The sequence below is a fragment of the Podarcis bocagei genome (assembly GCF_964188305.1).
Source record: "Podarcis bocagei genome assembly, chromosome: 17".
Taxonomy (NCBI): Eukaryota; Metazoa; Chordata; class Lepidosauria; order Squamata; family Lacertidae; genus Podarcis; species Podarcis bocagei.
Window position 1 is genome coordinate 7,292,795 of NC_138143.1, and position 19,314 is coordinate 7,312,108.

The 19,314-nt window shown below is 47.8% G+C and overlaps 1 protein-coding gene across 2 annotated transcripts in view; it reads left to right on the top strand.

The window, feature by feature from the left end:
- The window catches only part of PDE4A (phosphodiesterase 4A), a 346,813-nt gene that overhangs the window by 65,945 nt on the left and 261,554 nt on the right, over positions 1-19,314 (top strand). The window contains exon 1 of one of the 2 annotated variants that reach the window (XM_081175705.1): positions 15,478-15,793. The exons of the other annotated variant lie outside the window; for it this stretch is intronic. Coding sequence (XP_081031831.1) covers positions 15,495-15,793 — 299 coding nt within the window. The 5' untranslated portion in view covers positions 15,478-15,494. Of the gene's footprint in view, positions 1-15,477; positions 15,794-19,314 lie in introns of those variants that run through there. 2 annotated transcript variants of the gene reach the window in all.

Here is a 19,314-nt window from a genome sequence, read left to right on the forward strand (position 1 = left end):
TTCCCACTGCTTGGGGAGAGTTGCAGGCATCCCGAAGCCTGCAAGCGCTGATCCCAGCACGTGCAGGCTTCGCGGATCTCTCCCCAAGCAGCGGGAACGTTCCCGCTGCTTGGGGAGAGTTGCCGGCATCCCGAAGCCTGCAAGCGCTGATCCCAGCACGTGCAGGCTTCGCGGATCTCTCCCCAAGCAGCGGGAACGTTCCCACTGCTTGGGGAGAGTTGCAGGCATCCCGAAGCCTGCGCGCGCTGATCCCAGCACGCGCAGGCTTCGCGGATCTCTCCCCAAGCAGCGGGAACGTTCCCACTGCTTGGGGAGAGTTGCAGGCATCCCGAAGCCTGCGCGCGCTGATCCCAGCACGCGCAGGCTTCGCGGATCTCTCCCCAAGCAGCGGGAACGTTCCCACTGCTTGGGGAGAGTTGCAGGCATCCCGAAGCCTGCGCGCGCTGATCCCAGCACGCGCAGGCTTCGCGGATCTCTCCCCAAGCAGCGGGAACGTTCCCACTGCTTGGGGAGAGTTGCCGGCATCCCGAAGCCTGCCCGCGCTGATCCCAGCACGTGCAGGCTTCGCGGATCTCTCCCCAAGCAGCGGGAACGTTCCCACTGCTTGGGGAGAGTTGCAGGCATCCCGAAGCCTGCAAGCGCTGATCCCAGCACGTGCAGGCTTCGCGGATCTCTCCTCAAGCAGCGGGAACCACCGCTGGGCTCCCACGGCTTGCAGAGAGCTGCCTGTTTGGGGGCTGGGGTCGGGGGAAGCTCGGGCTGCCCCAGCCCCGCGCCTGGGGGGGAAATAATTTTTTCCCTTTATTTCCCCCCCCAAAAAACTAGGTGCGTCTTATGGGCCGGAGCGTCTTATGGGGCGCAAAATACGGTAACTTTTCCTATTTTATTTCTACGATGTTTTTCTGAGCTGATTCCAACATCTAATATTCTCTTCCTGACCTTCACAAGGCAGGTCACACCTGCTGATGGTTCAACTGTAGGGAATGTAGAGAATAGTGGCACATTTATAGGAACAATTATGTTGCTCAAAATTCAACATAGCATAACAAAATTCTTTTCTCAGCTACTGTTTACCACAAGTCCAGTTTAGTACTATAGCAGTGAACCAGGAACATACCCAGAAAGGTCTTGTGTGGCCATGTCCTTAACAACAACAACAGGTAAACATTTTCAGCAATGATAACAACTACTCTTGCTCTCAACCCCACCCCAATAACTCATTGCTTATATCTTTAAGTTGCCCTCACTTGCCCTCACTGTCAATAGCCCTCATTTCTCTTATGTAGCCAAATCTGATTGGTTTGTGGGGGTTTTTCGCTTTCTTTCTGATATTATCTCACACATAATGTGTAATGGGAATTGGGGTTGCTCGTGCGTAAAGGATGCTGAAGTTCTAGGCAACGTTGCCTGGCTAAACCTTTCCCTGGCTGGACAGCCCTTTCTCCATGACTGTGTCAGTCACTGGCAGAATCCGTCAGTGGGCGTTTCCTGAACTTCTTCCAACATAAAAATTCCTTGACGCCCAGTCTCCGCCTAGCCTCCCTGCGCGGAAGTTTCCGGCGCAGAGTAGGCCTAGCCAGCAGAGGTCCTGGACTCTCCCCGCTGGTCTCTGTGGAAGAGTCTTGGAGCCCTCTCTCCGAAGTCCTTCCCTGATCCCCTTCCTCCCCGGTGTCACGCTGATTACCTTCCCCAAAGGGAGTGTTCTCTCTCCCTCTACTGGTCCCTTCTCCTGCATGGTCGGGGAGCCTTACCTCCACTCTTGGCTCCGATGGCAGTTCCCTGACATCCTGTGATTATTAACTAGGTAGATTCACTCATGTGTCGAATTCAGGCAGAAATAAAAGGAAGCCATCAGGGGAGACAGTGGTGGTGAATAATGTTGGGAAAAGGTGATATTTTCACACAGGCTAAGTGCTTCTCAATCGTCCCAGTACTTTTACAGTCTTTGGCTCCAATGGAAGACAGAAGCAGCTTTGCTTATTGGGCCGCTGAGTTGCGTGTGGCCTGCACATTTCACCTTAGACTTCTGTAAGGGCTTAGCCACACTTCCTTTTGTTCAATGTTTCTAGGCTTAGGCCTGGGCTTTAAAGCTCTGTTTCTGAGCGGTTTTTGTCCTGATGCTTTCCCTGGAAAAAGCTTCATTTTACCACAGAATTGGAGAATTCTCACAATTATTTTCACCTCTTTCAAGGCTGGCACTGGAAAACAGGTGCTGGGGCTCAGTGTTGCTGGAATGCAGCTAGTTGTCAAAATCCATTCCTGGCTCCCTGCCCTCTTCCCTGACAGACACACGGTATTATTATTATGATTAAGTCTTGTTATTTATTTATTCACTGGGAGGTGATTTCTGAATGGCAGCTGCCAGAGGAACTCATTTATAAGCAGGGAAGTTCTATTAGACCGTGCAAATATTGGATATAGTCAGCAGTTACCTCTTTTCTAGATATTGAAACTGATGGCATTTATGCCTGAAGCTGTAGGGCTTCTCTGCCCTGATCCTTGCTTTGCCAGGATTGTGTTACCTGTACCAAATAGTACAAGTGGCTTCTGATAACCCTCCTGCCACTGGGCTTAGAGGCCATGCATGAAGCCCAGATTGGACGAGGATTGGAGAGGGAAGTGAGCGCATAAGCAAGCTGCCTTGGGGCTGTGACATGTGTGCGTCAGGGCTGCCAGTGCTATATTAAGAGCCGTGCCTTGTGTACTTGCGCTTTTAGAAAGATGGTGTTCTCTTTCTAAAAAGAGGATTAACAAATTAATGAATATCCATCTCAATGGAGTCCTGGGCCTACATAAGGAAGTGTTCTTCGTTTTCTCCCATGCCCATGACCCAATTTTTAAATCTTCTGGCTCTCATTGCCCAGGCTGTACAGTGATACACCATCAATAACCAATGGGAATCCAGGGGGGAAAAACATTTTCCTTATTTCTGGGGACACAGGAAGCTGCCTTATAGCAAGTCAAATTATTTCCCCTTCTCACTACACACAATTGTGCTAGGTAAACAGTGTTTCTGTGCGCTCTGGCTTCCGTCATGGTGTTCCATTGTGCCAGTAGTGGTTTAGTCATGCTGGTCACATGACCCCAGAAAAGCTGTCTACAAACAAATGCCAGCTTCCTTGGCCAGTAAAGCGAGATGAACACCACACCCCATAGTCAAATTCGACTGGACTCAATCGTCCGGGGTCCTTTACCATTACCTTAGCTATAATCTTTGAAAATTCCTGGAGAACAAGTGGCATTCCTGCAGCCTGGGGAACCCATCTTAAAAAAGGGGAAAAAAGAAGGCCTAGGGAACTACCGACCAGTGAGCTTGCTACCAGGAAAGGTCCCAGAATAGATAATCCAACAGCTGGTCTGTGAGCACTTAGAAAATATGCTGTGATTACGCAGCATGGTTTTTTTCAAAAGCAAGTCATGTCAGACAAATCTCATTTCTTTTTTTGATGGAGTTACAAGCTTGGTGGATCAGGGGAATGCTACGGACATAGTGTATCTAAATTTCAAAAAGGCTTTGGACAAAGTCCCCCATGATATGCCTGTGATTTGCTGGTAAAATTTGGGCTAAATGAGATTACTGTTAGGAGGATTAGTAGCTGGTTGACTGATCAAAGAGTGCTAATTAATAGTTCCTCAGCATCCTGGGAAAAGGGACAAGTGGGATGCTACAGGGTTTCGTCCTGTGCCCGTTGTTGTTCAGTGTCTTTATAAATGGCTTGGATGAAGGAATGAGGGGATGCTCATCAAATTTACAGATGACTCCAAACTGGGAGGAGTAGCTAATTCTGCAGAAGACAGATTTGAGATTCAAGATGACCTTCACAGATCAGAGAACTGGGCCCAAATTAATAAAATGAATTTCAATAGGAGCTAATGCAATGTTCTGCACTTCTTCAGGAAGAACCAGCTGCACAAATATAAGATGGGGGACATCTGGCATACTAGTAGAACATGTGAAAAAGATCTTGGGGTCTTAGTGGACAACAAGCTTAACGAGAGTCAACAGTGCAATGTAGCAGCAAAAAAAGCTAATGCTATTCTAGAAATCTATTACTTCAAGGGAAGTAATAACACCACTGTTCTGCCAGACTCTTTCCTTTTAAAAGCAATCCAAGTAGATTTTCATTTTTGCCATCTCCATTCTGAAATCTCTCATTAATGAACCAGCCCTGCACCTACATACTGTATACTGTTCAGATCAAGGGAAGTAATAGTACCAACTCTATTCTGCCGTGGTCAAGCCACACCCGGAATACCATGTCCAGTTCTGGGCACCACAATTTAAGAAGGATATTGACAATCTGGAATGTGTGCAGAGGATGGCAACCAAGATGATCAAGGGTCTGGAAACCAAGCCTTATTAGGAAAGGTTGAAGGAGCTGGATATGTTTAGCCTGGAAAAGGGAGGCTGAGAAGAGATATGGTCATCCTCTCCAACTATCTAAAAGGCTGTCACATGGAGGATGGAGCAAGCTTTTTTTCTCTTGCTCCTGAGCATAACACCCGAACCAATGGATTCAAGCTACAATAAAAGAGATTCCAGCTAAACATCAGGAAGAACTGTCTGACAGTAAGAGCTGTTTGGCAGTGGAACAGACTCCCACAAGAGGCAGTGGACTCTCCTTCCTTGGAGGTTTTCAAGCAGAGGTTGGATGAGCATCTGCTGTGGATGCTTTAGCTGAGATTCCTTCATTGCAGGACAAGATGACCCTGGCGGTCCCTACGAATTTGCCAGTTCTATGATTCTTCTGATGTCTGTATGTACAGCCTAGTTTTTATTCAGTTATAATCTGTGCTTTTCTGAGTGGATCTTGTATATACCAGTGTCAATCCCTGTGCTTTGTTAGGAGGAGGAGTGGTGCTGGTGCCGGGCACACCCCACACAGAGCAGTTCTGTTCTTCAAAACAGATCTTCAACTCCACACTGTTTGCAGAATATGTCAAAGGTTGGTGAATGTTCATTTTCCTTTTGGAGAGTTGCCTCGATGACTAATCCCCACCTTAAAAAATAATACAATAAAACATATTTTTTCGAGCTATTTGTGCTGCCTTTCCACTCTTGCTTGGCTTTGGTCCTCAGCAGCTGAAATTTATTCCATCATCTGTGATGCATCAAAGAGACCTCCCTCTGCTTTTTTTTCCAGGAAAGTTATTTAGTCTCTGATCAAGCCACCTGCCTAAAGCTTCTCTGCATCTATTCCAGCTGTTTTCTGTTCTAACCTCTTCTCCATTACATTGCCTGTTTATCAAAATAATCCATGGGGACTATTGACAGTTGACATATTCCATGCGTGCAAGCTTTGGTGCTGGTGTTGCTTAACAGCTAAGAGTTGTATTTTACCATGGAAGACAAAAGCTAAGAGGCAGTGAGGTACCCAATGCCTTAGACTTAAGCCAGTGATTACCTGAGAAATGGATCTCTCTGGAAAGTCTTTGGAAATTGGGACCACCTAAAGAAGTTTAGCAGGTGGCGCTGTGGGTTAAACCACTGTGCCGCTTGGACTTGCCGATTGAAAGGTCAGCGGTTCGAATCCCCGCGACGGGGTGAGCTCCTGTTGTTCAGTCCCAGCTCCTGCCAACCTAGCAGTTCAAAAGCACGCAGTGCAAGTAGATAAATAGGCACTGCTCTGGCGGGAAGGTAAACGGCGTTTCTGTGCACTGCTCTGGTTTCACCAGAAGTGGCTTAGTCATGCTAGCCACATGACCTGGAAAAACTGTCTGCAGAAGTGGACAAATGCCGGCTCCCTCGGCCTGTAAAGCGAGATGAGCGCTGCAACCCCAGAGTCGTTCGTGACTGGACTTAATTGTCAGGGGTCCCTTTACCTTTACCTTTTAAAGAAGTTTCAAGTTTCAGGTGTTTGTGTGTGCAAGTGTTGTCATTCTGCACAAGCGTAGCAGAAGTGTGGAGTGCAAGATTCAGCTTTCTGATAACCTTGGATTTCATTGTTTTGTAAAAGCATGTTTCAAGCTGGGAATATGTGTGTGTGGAAGTGTGATTGTGTTACTAGCTGAAGTGCTAGAGAGGAAGCTGAACAAGATCTCCAGCTTTGGGGGCTGGCCTACAGTACCTTGCAGAGTTCCTCCTCCTAGCACATCTAGAATTGTGCAAAGAGAAAATTAGAATACCTGCTCACTTAACTTTGTATAATTTATACAGTTTGCAGAGTTCCATGTAGAATTTTATTTTTCTAATATATACAGTGCCCTGCTGAGACCTTATAAAGCTGTCTCTTGGGTAACAGGTTTCCAGTATAAATGGTGAAACATTAAGCGCAGAGACCGAAAATTTTGGGCTTGACTTACTAGCCATTATTTGTGGTCACTGCCAACAGAACTCCTGAGAAGCGATTACAGAAAACACTGTTGTACCCAGTCTACAACCAACAGGGGGCCTGGAGTCTGAGCTTACTTTAAAAATATTTTTAAAGTAAGTTTCTAGGCTTCCTGGAAGGAAATGTGAGGCAAAATGTTCAGGCAAACTTCTAAGCGATTTCTACAAATGAATCCGCCTTGACCTTTCAGTGTTTTAGGCAATGAGTGAAATCAACCACCCATATTTTCCTCCATGGGGAACACAGGAAAAGAAAGAAGGCTTATCTCCTAACCCCCCCAAAATGGCTTTTACTGACAGGCATGATTGTCCTTGTCAGAAGGTGAAAAGATACTGACAGCTGGTGAGCAGGCAGGTGGGTTCAGGGAACCTTGAATTAAGCATTAGATAGCGTTTCCTTCTTTGCAAAACCATGCACAGTGGTACCTCGGGTTACAGATGCTTCAGGTTACATACGCTTCAGGTTACAGACTCCGCTAACCTAGAAATAGTACCTCGGGTTAAGAACTTTGTTTCAGGATGACAACAGAAATTGTGCGGTGGCAGCAGCAGCTGGAGGCCCCATTAGCTAAAGTGGTGCTTCAGGTTAAGAACAGTTTCAGGTTAAGAATGGACCTCCAGAACGAATTGAGTTCTTAACCCGAGGTACCACTGTAGTGTAGGATTTGGATCCGGGTTCAAATCTGGACTTAGTTCTGAATATTTGGCGTATCCTGTGATTAAGTCATTCCAGTGGGAATGCCAATGTCCAGTTTCCTCATGGGGCTCTTTTAATGATTCATATGCCTACTGTGAAAGCCCTTTCATGCTGATACTGTAGTCCAAGACGCAGTCACTTGGGAATAAGGCCCATTGAACTGAACAGGAAGTCAAAATGCATCAGCTTTGCACTGTACACCCCATAAAAAATTGTGAATAAGTGACAAATGGCATAATCAGATGAAGGAAGACTGCTGGCATTGGGAAAGAGAAAAGTTGTTTGCCTGGGATTTAAAATCCTCAGCAAACTATACGCTGAGCTTCAATCATCAGCAGATTTATTGTACTAGCCACAGACCTCTGACACCTTTTAAAGGTAAAGGTAAAGGGACCCCTGACCGTTAGGTCCAGTTGCAGATGATTCGGGTTGCGGTGCTCATCTCACTTTATTGGCCGAGGGAGCCGGCGTACAGCTTCCGGGTCATGTGGCCAGCATGACGAAGCCGCTTCTGGCGGACCAGAGCAGTGCACGGAAATGCCGTTTTCCTTCCCACCGGAGCGGTACCTATTTATCTACTTGCACTTTGACGTGCTTTCGAACTGCTATGTTGGCAGGAGCAGGGACCGAGCAACGGGAGCTCACCCCGTCGCGGGGATTCGAACTGCCGACCTTCTGATCGGCAAGCCCTAGGCTCTGTGGTTTAGACCACAGCGCCACCCGCGTCCCTTCTGACAGCTTTTAAAGCACTCCAAAAAATTCCAAATATATAAACAGTAAAGTGGAAATACATAAATAATGAAGAAGTTAAATACAATTTGATCATGTAAAAATCTGATAGAGCAAAACCCGAACTGAATCAAGCACATTCTTAAAACATGACCTGCAGTCAGAGAAGAGAGAGGTCTGTGACTGGCTGCCTCTGCCCCTTTTGACTTCACCTGCTCCATTGACTTGAGGGTTCCCCCCCCCCCCGCCGCCTTCCTGCCTTCGTACAGCACATGATTTTTTGGATGGGCTGTAGGTTTCTCTGAGTTTCCAAGCACCGCTGCCAGTGCTTCTTTCCTTCTCTAGGCACCTTCTCTGATGACAGCAGATACGTACAGTACTGCGAGGGGGAGCATATGGGCAGCAAAATTGCTTTTGAGCAGAATGAGATTTGGCAACTCTTTGCCAAGGCACATGTTCAAAGGGTGGGCATTCTGTTTAGCTTCATTGAGAAGAAATCGCCCAGTTTAAAATTAGGCTCCTGCAGAGCAGTCAATGTGCAGATGCTTCTGTAGCTGGCAAGCAGCCTGCGTGCTGCTCGCCGCTTCCTTGCAAATACGTTTCTTATTAACAGGTTGCAGGCTGAAGCTTCAGACCCTTTGACTAGCAAAGTCGAGACACCGGTGGCATCTCGTTTCAGTCTTGAGGTGTTTCCCTTTCTTTTGCTCAGAAATTCAAAATGCTGGCATCAGATCCTTCTAGTAAGGCTGGCCTTCCCTTATGCAGGACAGGCAGCCAGATGACTCAGGGTGCAGCCTGTGTTGTTGTTTTTTATAATATTTTATTAGGTTTTATCAATAGAAAAGTTCAGAAAAATACAGAAACAGAAAAATACAAAATTACAAAATACAAAAAATACAAACATTAAACACAAAAAAGAAGAAGAAGAAACACATATAAAAGAAAACAAAAACTCCCTCTTTCTTTATTTCTCATCTTTAGTTAACTTATTTTCCTGACTTCCTCACGTCTCCCTTTTTTGTATCCCTTTTAAAAATTGGTTCAGCAAATTCATGTCCTATTAGTTTATCTATTATCAATTCCCATCTTACATTTTACCTTGTTGCTAGAACCCCTTCAATTCATTTCAATGTCATCAGCATTCAAAAATTTTACAATATTTCTGTAAATAAGTTTTAAATTTCCTCCAATCTTCTTCCACCAACTCTTCTCCCTGGTCTCGGATTCTGCCAGTCATTTCCGCCATTTCCATATAGTCTATTAGTTGCGTCTGCCATTCTTCCAAGGTGGGTAGGTCTTGTGTCTTCCAATGCTTTGTGATGAGAATTCTTGCTGCTGCTGTAGCGTACATAAAAAAAGTTCTATCCTTCTTTAACACTGATTGGCCAACTATACTCAGGGTGCAGCCCGTGTTATATTCCACTGAAGGAATGAAGAAAAGTGCAAGCTCTGTCAGAAGAGTACACTTGTCAGGTGTGTGGGTGTGGGTGTTTGTGTGCCAGGGGTGTGTGTGTGTGGTTGTGTGCGTCAGTGTGCTGCCCTCATCTGAAATACCTGCCTATCAATGACAGAAGTTACTGGGTGTTTGGGGCATTTGAAGAAGTGAGAGCTGGATCATAAAGAAGGCTGATCGCTGAAGAATTGATGCTTTTGAATTATGGTGCTGGAGGAGACTCTTGAGAGTCCCATGGACTGCAAGAAGATCAAATCTATCCATTCTTAAGGAAATCAGCCCTGAGTGCTCACTAGAAGGACAGATCCTGAAGCTGAGGCTCCAATACTTTGGCCACCTCATGAGAAGAGAAGACTCCCTGGAAAAGACCCTGTTGTTGGGAAAGATTGAAGGCACAAGGAGAAGGGGATGACAGAGGACGAGATGGTTGGACAGTGTTCCCGAAGCTACGAACATGAGTTTGAGCAAACTGCGGGAGGCAGTGGAAGACGACTTAATAAATATCATTTAAAAAAAAAAAAAGGAAGACGGGAGTGCCTGGCATGCTCTGGTCCATGGGGTCACGATGAGTCGGTCACGACTAAAAGACTAAACAACAACAACAAAAGTTGTGGCCATGTTGTTGTGTACATTCATAGCATACGAAAGTCAGCATAGACCAGGGGTAGCCAGTGCTGTGCCCTCCAGATGTGGCTGGACTACAAGTCCCATCATCCCTGACCTTTGGCTGTGCTGCCAGAGCTGATGGGTGTTGTAGTCCAACAGCATGTGGAGCGTCACCTATTAGCCACAGGAGGTAGATGGAGCAATGGTCCATCTGCATGAAACTGGCACCAGGTTCCAAGTGGGCTGCCTTTTCCTGTCTCCAACCTCCCTCTCTGGGAGCCATTCTGGGTGCACAAAGGAAGCCCCATTTGGCTTTTCACTGGGTTCTGAGAAATATCCAGGAAGGCTCTGAGGTTGGAACTGGAGAATTGGGCAAGTAGCTGAGGAAGGGGCAGAAATGAGGGCTAAGGATCTTCATGAGGGGTTCTCCATCCGAAGCCCCAGACAGGGAGCTAGGGCCATGGCACGACCCCTAGCGGTGACCCTGGGGGAGTCCCTAGTTGATGTGCATCAGCAGGACTCCCCCTACTGGTGGTTAACCCTTCCAAGACTCCTGCAGACGGGCAGCAGTCAGATATAGTCGTGTGGTTTCCAATGCCTAAGCCAATACCACTCACATTCTGTAACCAATAAAGTTGTGGCCTTTTTTGCCCATTAACCTAAAATACATCACTGTCAACAAAAATTATTCAATCTAGGGGTGGGTCCACCCCAAATCACAAAACACTCAAGGTGTGTAAAAAGAAAAGAAAGGAGTTTCTAGGCAGATGGACAATATCAAAATGGACTTCAAAAGAGATGAAGATGCCCTCTCAATTGTGACTTCATCTTAACTACTCAACGGGAGTAGGGGAGAGGGCCTAAAGCCCCCACTCCCAATTTAAAAAGTAGCAGGTCTTGAGGAAAGCAAGTACAGTACTCTGCATAAGCTCAGAAGCACTTTAGGCTCTGTACCTCTCCCATCCTACAAGCACTTCATGCAGGGAAATGTTTTGGACTTGTGAACCACATCCTTATTCTGTCTCCTTCTCTCCCTCCTCTTTATCCCTCCTTCTGAGTCTACTTTGAGCTTGTTTCCTCTTATTCTGGAGGCTTTAAACATGTAGATTCTCAAGGCACATGAAATATGTTGAACAAAAGTATCCTCTAGACGTCTATTTTTATCTGGAGGGACAGAAATAGCTAAATCACATCCTGGAACAATTTCTGCTGTCACCTTACCATGTAATGCTTGATTCCCTGCGTGGGATCCTCTTGAGCAAAAATTGATTTAAAGTGAAGCCATGTGTGTATGTGAAGTTGTCTTGGGAGTGAAGTTGTCTTGGGAGAGTGGGCAATAAACCTGTCATCTAGTCCAAACCCCTGCAATGCAGGAATAATTTGCTCCCAAGCCTTTGAAATAAAATAATAATAATAATAATAATAATAATAATAATAATAATAATAATAATAATAAAAATAAAAATAAAAATAAAAATATTTATACCCCGCCCTTCCCGGTTCAGAAAACAGGGCTCAGGGCAGCTAACAACAAATTTAAAACACTTAATTGATGCAACAAAAAACAGCTTAAAATACAGTATAAAACGTGAATAACAATAAATTCAGAATTCAAAAACCAATTTAGGGGGGAAATCCATCTAATAAGCATTAGAGAGTCACCAGGGCTAGCTGGCTAAATTAGCCCTACTTGGGCCAGCGAGGAGGCCAGGGGAGAATTAGCTGTGGGGTCTCAGAGTGGGTAATCTTCATGAAAAGGGGAAGGGGAGGGAAGGAAGGGGAAAGATCAGGCTAAGTGCAAATTGAAAGCCAGGCAGAATAGCTCTGTCTTACAGGCCCTGGGGAAGGAAGTTAAATCCTGCAGGGCCCTGGTGTCATGGGAATAGACAGGGCAAGACGTCTGGATTTTACCTCTCCCTTGCAGAATTCAGGAGGGCCATACCCTGTGTCTCGCTTGGATTAAATGTGCAGCCAGGATAGCCCATACGTGGCCTTACTTTAGCTGTGGTGGCCCAAAGCAGGTGGCCCGTTTTACTCATTTTCAAGAGTGGAAGAGGGTTAATTATAGTTAAATGGAATCTCCACGTTCAGAAATAGTGTACTTCTGAATACCAAGCGCTGAGGGCAAACAACCGGGAAGGGCTCTTGCTCTCCTACTCTGTTTGTGGACTTCCTGAAGCAGTATTGGGCCATTGTTGGAAACCAAACGCTAGATTAGATAGATTCTGATATGATTAAGAAAGAAAGTCCTTATGTGGTAGACTGACAGAGCTGAACCATGGAAAGAGTTTAGATTACAGGGGTCAGCAAACTTTTTCAGCAGGGGGCTTGTCCACTGTCCCTCAGACTTTGTGGGGGACCGGACTATTTTTTTTGGGGGGGGGAATGAACGAATTCCTATGCCCCACAAATAACCCAGAGATGCATTTTAAATCAAAGGACACATTCTACTCTTGTAAAAACATGCTGATTCACGGACCGTCCGCGGGCTGGATTTAGAAGGCTATTGGGCCAGATCCAGCCCTCAGGCCTTAGTTTGCCTACCCATGGTTTAGAAGGAACACAATATTGTTCACAGATAGCTCCCATTTGTTTCAACGAGGGTTGTGCAGGAGAGCTTCCCAGTATGCTAGCTAAGAGCAGGAGGGCTCCCATTTTCGATTTTCCACTGAAATATCTCTGGCTGGAGAATGCCACTGCAGTTATGCTGGTATATGCAGGTCGTCATTAACCTTTCCTTTTCTCCTATCCTATCTGATCCTGCAAGAAACACGGATCACCATTGCCTATATAAACTATTTACAAGGAAGGAGGGGGCGATGCCACCGTGCTATTAATAGCCACTTTATTGCTCAATAATGACATTATTTGATCACCACACAGCTTCTGTGCCAAAGACTGCCTCTGGCCACTCGCAGCTGCCCTGCTTTATAGACTGGTACTATTTTGACAGTATCCCTGAACCTTTTCTCTGCTTGCACACCAGAGCTCTGAAGGTAGCACAGCAAGAGCAGCACTGAATCCCAGCAACTGGGTCACAGCAACAAAAGCTGGAAGGACACATTTGGACCCAAATGCTCCTGGTTCAGGGCCGGCCCACCCATGAGGCAAGGTCAGGTGACCACCTCAGGTGGCAGGATCCTCAGTGGCAGAAGATCCCAATGTCAGTATTTATTCCCTGCTTGTTCCTGATGTACTTCTTCACTCGCCCTTTCCTCCCTGGCAGGGAGGGTGTGTGTGCCATTTTGTGCTTTGCCTCAGATGCTAAAATGTCTTGGGAAGGCCCTGCTCTGGTTTATAGGCTGCTAAGATCAATTAATTCCTACATGTGTTGAGGACCACTTCATAACATCAACAGAATCAAGAGAAAAAGCTCCCCCCCCCCCCGGACTGCTGCACATGTGTAACAGGGGAGTCAGTTGAATATTCCCCTACTTGAAACAACAGCTCCACACACACAGAAAAATGGCTCAGCCTACCTTCTTTCTCATTATTATTATTATTATTATTATTATTATTATTATTATTATTATTATTATTAATTTATTTATACTCTGCATTTTTCCCTGACAGAAACTCAAGGTGGCTTACAGATAAAATAAGGACAGCTGAAAACATGGGTGGGGAAAATAATTAAACATTAATATGATCAAAGCTATATATCTATTAAAAACATACAGATAAGTACAATAAAAACAGCATGTCAAGTTTTAAAAGCAGTCAGTTCCAAACCCTGTTGGGACAAGGACAGCAAGGAAGGAGCCATTCTGACTTCTCTAGCTCCAGAATCTTGGGAGCAGCCACCGAGAAGGCCTTTATTCCATATGCTACCCCCACACCCCACACTTTAAAAGAAGATGTTTTTTGTGGGCCACCCCCTCACACTAGGAAGAGTTTATTTACTTTTCCCAGGGTGGCCTCTCACCCTCTGTCGCCCCCTACACAGGAGAGCACCTTTATGCTCCGCCTGCTTTACCCCAAAGCAGGAAATCTCTTTGCGTTTCACTGAGACTCTGAGGTGAAGCAGGTCCGGGAGTTCTGCTGAAATCCTTACCCCGCATTAAGACTGACAGAGAGACAGCCATGCGAAGGAAGCTCCAGGTCAAATGTGGACCCAAAAGGAAGGGTGGCCTGATTGCCTTGATGGAGACAACAATTCAGGATTAGATCCAACAGGTGCCTGCGGAGCACCCAATACATGATAATACCTAAGCATGAGGGCACCAGTATTCCTCCACTGTTTGTCCCTAGCGTGCTGGATTCAAAGGTATACTACTCCTGAACATGGAGGTTCCACTTAGTTAACCAACTCTCTCAGTCCCAACAGGCTTTTGTTGGTGACTACGCGCTTTTTTTGGGGGGGGGGTGTTTTGCAGAATGGAAGAGGAAGACCGAGAGGTGCCCAGCCCCCCCCCCCAATAAACTGGACACTGCTGATCAGGGCCGGATTCAGGTTTGATGAGGCCCTAAGCTACTGAAGGTAATGGGGCCCTTTATATGTCCAGCTGTCCTTTGTCAACAACAAATTGTGGCTGTTTTTTGTGTTGAATATATGCTATATGGTAATTTATGGACCTAATAGGTATCTAAAGCCATTTGCACATAACAAAATATGTATTTTATCAAAGTGATGGTTGAAGTGAAATACAATTAAGAAGAATTATATTAATAGTGAATTTTTGGGGGGGCCCCCAAGAGAGTGGGGCCCATAGCTGTCAACTTTTCCCTTTTCTTGCAAGGAATCCTATTCGGAATAAGGGAATTTCCCTTTAAAAAAGGGAAACGTTGACAGCTATGCTGAGGCCCTACGCTATAGCTTGTTTAGCTTATACGTAAATCCGACACTGCCAGTGCTGATACGTACTTGACGCGGTAAGGGCTAACTGTCCTTAGGCCTTTGCTGACGGAAAAGGCTTTCTGTACACGCTCAGAGGCACTCTTGCTATTCCAAGTACGTCGAGGGGGATGGACTTGTAAGGAGAAAGGGAGCCGGCTCTACATTGGACGGGAGAAAAGCTGGCGAAGCCTGGCGCGTCTTGGGCGCGGGCAGCCGCGGGCGGGGCTCTTCCACCGCCGCTCGGGCTCCGTGCTTCGACTTAGTCCGCGCGCGAGCCGGCTGCCGCGCAGGCGGAGCCTTCCTCGGGGAACCGCGGAGCCTACGGAGACGCCCGCCCACGCCCGTCTCGTGGCGCCGCCGCCTCGCCAAGCGGGGGATGCCGTGAAGGCGGCGACCCTCGGCGCGTCCCCTCCGCCTCCGCTGGTTCCTCCCTCCCCGCAGCCCCGCCGGCGGCGCACTCCCTCCTTCCCTTCGGCGGCGGCGGCGGCGCCTCAGACGCGCGCAGCGGGGACGCTCCGTCGGCTCCCGGCGCGGGCTGAGCTCGGTGCGTGTTCGGGCAGGCGCCGCCAGTCTCCTCCGGCAGCCGCGGAGCATGGAGGGGGCGTCCGGAGCCGGCGCGAAGGGCCCTGGGCGGCTGCCTCCGCGCTAAGCCTCGCTTGGGATGGCAGCGGCGGCTTCTTGGCGGAGTTTGTGAGGCGCTTCCCCGCTCGAAGGGCGGCGACTCGGGTTGCTGGCCGGAGACCGAGACCCGGGCGCGCAAACTCCTCAGCCGCGGCCACCCCGCGACCTGCCCGCCCGCCCGCTCGTGTAGCTCCGTCCGAAGCCGGCGAGGAGGAGCAGGATGGAGCCGCCGCCGCCCTGCTCGAAGAAGAGCCTGTCGCTGTCGCTGCCCGTGCCGCGGGAGGGTCAGGCCACCCTCAAGCCCCCGCAGCACCTTTGGCGGCAGCCCCGGACCCCCATCAAGATCAAGCACCGCGGCTACTCGGACACGGAGAGGCACCCGCACCGGCAGATCGAGAGGGCGGACGCCATGGACACCAGCGACCGGCCGGGGCTGAAGAAATGCCGCATGTCCTGGCCGTCGTCTTTCCACGGGACCACCAGCACCAGCGGCGGCGGAGGCGGCCACGCCGGCAAGCGGTAGGCTCCGAAGCGGGGCGTGGGGGGCGCGTCCGGGGGTCGGCGGGGCAAGTGCCGCCTGGCGCGGGGAACCGGGGACTGTTGCAACCGGAGGGAAACGCATCCGATTGCTGCTTTCTGCTGAGCTCCGGGTTCTCGCCCCTTTCGTGTTTTGACGGCGTCGCCCCCTTGACCCGCTCCGCAGATCTTTTGGTTGCCCTGAGGCTTGTGCTTGATTTCAAGAATCTCGCCCATCCGTGGGGCTTAGCGTTGCCCAGCGCCTGGAGCAGTTTGCATCTGGGCAAACGATAGCTGCTCGTTAGAGTAGTGGGCAGGAGGCCCTTTGCACATGCCTAGAGGCGCGCTCCTTATTTCACAGCTTCCCCGGGTGCAATCTTAACTCCACCTGAGCTCTGCTTTAGTGGCGTCTTCTAAAGTTATAACCTGCCCAGCACAGAGCGCCACTAAGGACTGGCTTTAGCTCAGTCAAGGTCTCAGCTTCAGACCCCAGCACCTGCGGGTAGATTTGGGGAAAGATCCCTGCCTGAAACCCTGAGGAGCTGCTGCCTGTCAGTATAGGTAATACTGATCCAAACGGACGAATGGGCTGGCTCAGTACAGAGAAACTTCTTGTGTTTGTGCAGTTGGCACAGGGCCTGAACTCTAGGCAGGTATAAAATTGTATTTATCCTTTGGCAATCTCAACAGCCTTAGATGCTTTCTCGCTCTCATCCATACAGTTCATGAGAATAAAAATAATGCCTCATAATGTCTTGTCTTCAAGAGAATTAGTAGCAGCTCCCTTCTCTCTCATACAAGTCAAGTACTGGTTTCTGTGGCATGAAACCGGCATTTCCAAATAACCCTGTTCTTTATTTTGATTAATAATAATAATTCCACGCCCCTTTCATGTATGGTGCGTAAGAGAGGCATGTAAAGGGAGAGGCTCAATGTGCGGAAAAGAGCAAACCCTACAACCTCACTCTTGAGAACAACGGTGGGGGGGGGGAGGACTTTTCGCCCTCTGGTTGTTGCTGGGCTAGCTGGTGGTGGCAGGAGCCGCCACATCACCCGCAGAACCCCACTGGCTCCTTACCCCTTCGTTAGGAAGAGCTAGGGACGGTGGGGGACATTGAAGGCATCACCCCACAATCACAGATTTTCAATAAAAATATGGGCAGCTGAGTTCCTTGCTTTCCAAAAGTAGTGGAAGGTTTTTGTTTAAGGCTTGTTAGGGGAAGTTCAAATGGGCACCAAGCTGTGACCCTCCCAGTCCCTTCCTCCGAACTTCTTGTTTTTAGAAGAGAAAGCGTTGAATCCTGCTTTTTGCTATTATTGTTGTCTGTGGCCTCTTTGGTTCAGCAACTGCCCTTCTCCCACAATGTGTGGCTTCCTTTAAAATCCAATTAACATTTTGTAGCAGGCTGAAAAGGAGGGTGGGGAGAGAAGGCTCTCAGGAAATTGAAATCTGATGGAACAAGTTGTCTTTATTTATTTTGTGGTAAAATGTGAGCTCTTCCAAATTCATGCAAGTCTTACTCCACAGTAAGTTAAATGTCAGGCTCTACTGAAATTAGGGCTGTGGATCAGGAGCGGGGAAGCATAGCTTACTCTCACAAATTTCACTGTTTTGTAATGTTCATCTACACAACTCAGTCTGCAAAGCTTTACTCATCAGGGAGGTGAACACGATTGTCTGCTAATTGCCTACCCTCAAGTTGCTGTAGCTATTTGAAAAGTCAGCAACCTAAAACCAAACCACTTAAGCCCACTGGTCATCCCCCTATAGGTTAGGCTCCAGGAGCTATGCCTAGTTTGGGTGCTTCAAAATATGCCTTGGACCCCTCTGAGAAATGTTAGTTCCTGTGGCAGATATTTTAAAGAGTTCTTTAGCGGGTGGAACTGTGCGGAAAGGCTTGAGGAACTCTGTGCTAGTCTTGCCGTGATTCATATTAGCTGTAAGCTGATGGAACTGGAGTCTGTTGTCAAGGCCACGCAAGATATTTTGACACCGTAGGTGTACCACAAAATGGTGCCCCCTTCCCCACCAGGGAAGAAAGGGTGAGTGAAAATGTACACCAGGGACTAGATGGTTGAATAAACATCTATATTGGGATCTGGTGCCCCCTGGTAGCTCCCCACAAGCTTGGGTGGGATAAAAATGCTATTAGCAGATGGGCTGCTGCCGCCACTTAGTCTGTTCCTTCAAGGCTTGCAGGTTTTCTGATGAGTGCTACTCAATGATGGAGAAAGGGTCCACATCTCTTCAACTGCTCAGTGTTAGCTGGTTTCCGTCATCCATACCCTCTGCACAGCTCACTCTTAGTAATTATTATTAAATTTATATACAGGTGGTACCTCGGGTTACAAACACTTCGGGTTACAAACTCCGCTAACCCAGAAGTAGTACCTTGGGTTAAGAACTTTACCTCAGAATGAGAACAGAAATTGTGCAGCAGCGGGAAGCCCCCTTAGCTAAAGTGGTACCTCAGGTCAAGAACGATTTCAGGTTAAGAACGGACCTCCGGAACGAATTAAGTTCATAACCAGAGATACCACTGTACCACCCTTCATCTGAAGATCACAGAGTGGTTTACAGTGTAAAAACACAAATTACGGAACATAATAACAAACTGCACCACCCACACATTTAGAAGGCCATAGATTGTTTAATTAGCCAAAGGACTGGGTGAAGAACGTTTTTGCCTGGTGTCTAAAGATATGTAATGAAGGTGCCGGGTGAGTCTCCCTGGGGAGAGCATTCCACAAATGGGGAGCCACTACAGAAAAGGCCCACTCTCATGTAACATTAGCAAGAACTGTAATGGGACCTCAAGGCTCATCAGTTCCAGCCCCATCCACCGCCGCAGGAGTCACTTGTCCTAGACTCTTTCTGAGAGATGCTGCTGAGCATGCCTTTAAACGGATTGCATGATTTTCTCACTAGGCAGATTGCTCAGCTGTTCTTGCAGACTCCCTCTAATGTTGAATGTTAAGGTGATTGCAGTCTACCTTCTAGTCTGTTGTCTTGCCTCATTGGTCAGTGACACTCTCTAGAATAACTTCAATCATGGTATCAGTTGTGTTTTCTGTCTGGAAGGAATCCTATGTAATTTGCTAACAGCCTCTTTCCAGAGCGTGAGTCCTCACCTGCCGCTGCTTGGTTTTCCAGCCAATCCTTCCCCGTCAGCCATTACCAGTAGCTTTTTAAGTGTGCAGTGAAAGCACCTTTGCCTTCCTTTGAAGGAGGTGGCTGCCTGTACAACCCCTGTGTGCTAATTCTTGTTGTCAAGGTTCCTTGCATTCCACTTTTGTCTGATGGGCAGCTCCAACATGGGAGCTCCAGCTGGCACAAGACACTGACATATGTCTAGATGTAGCTGAGAGAAGAATTGGAAGAAGATGAGGGAGGGAGTTGATGAAGTAGGAGCACTGCCATATGGCCACAGGAGATCGCATCCAAACATGAGTTCTGGTTGACTTATGGGGAGGGGGGTGTCCTTCAGCCTGCTTATCCTTGACACATTTGCTGCCTTCTGCTT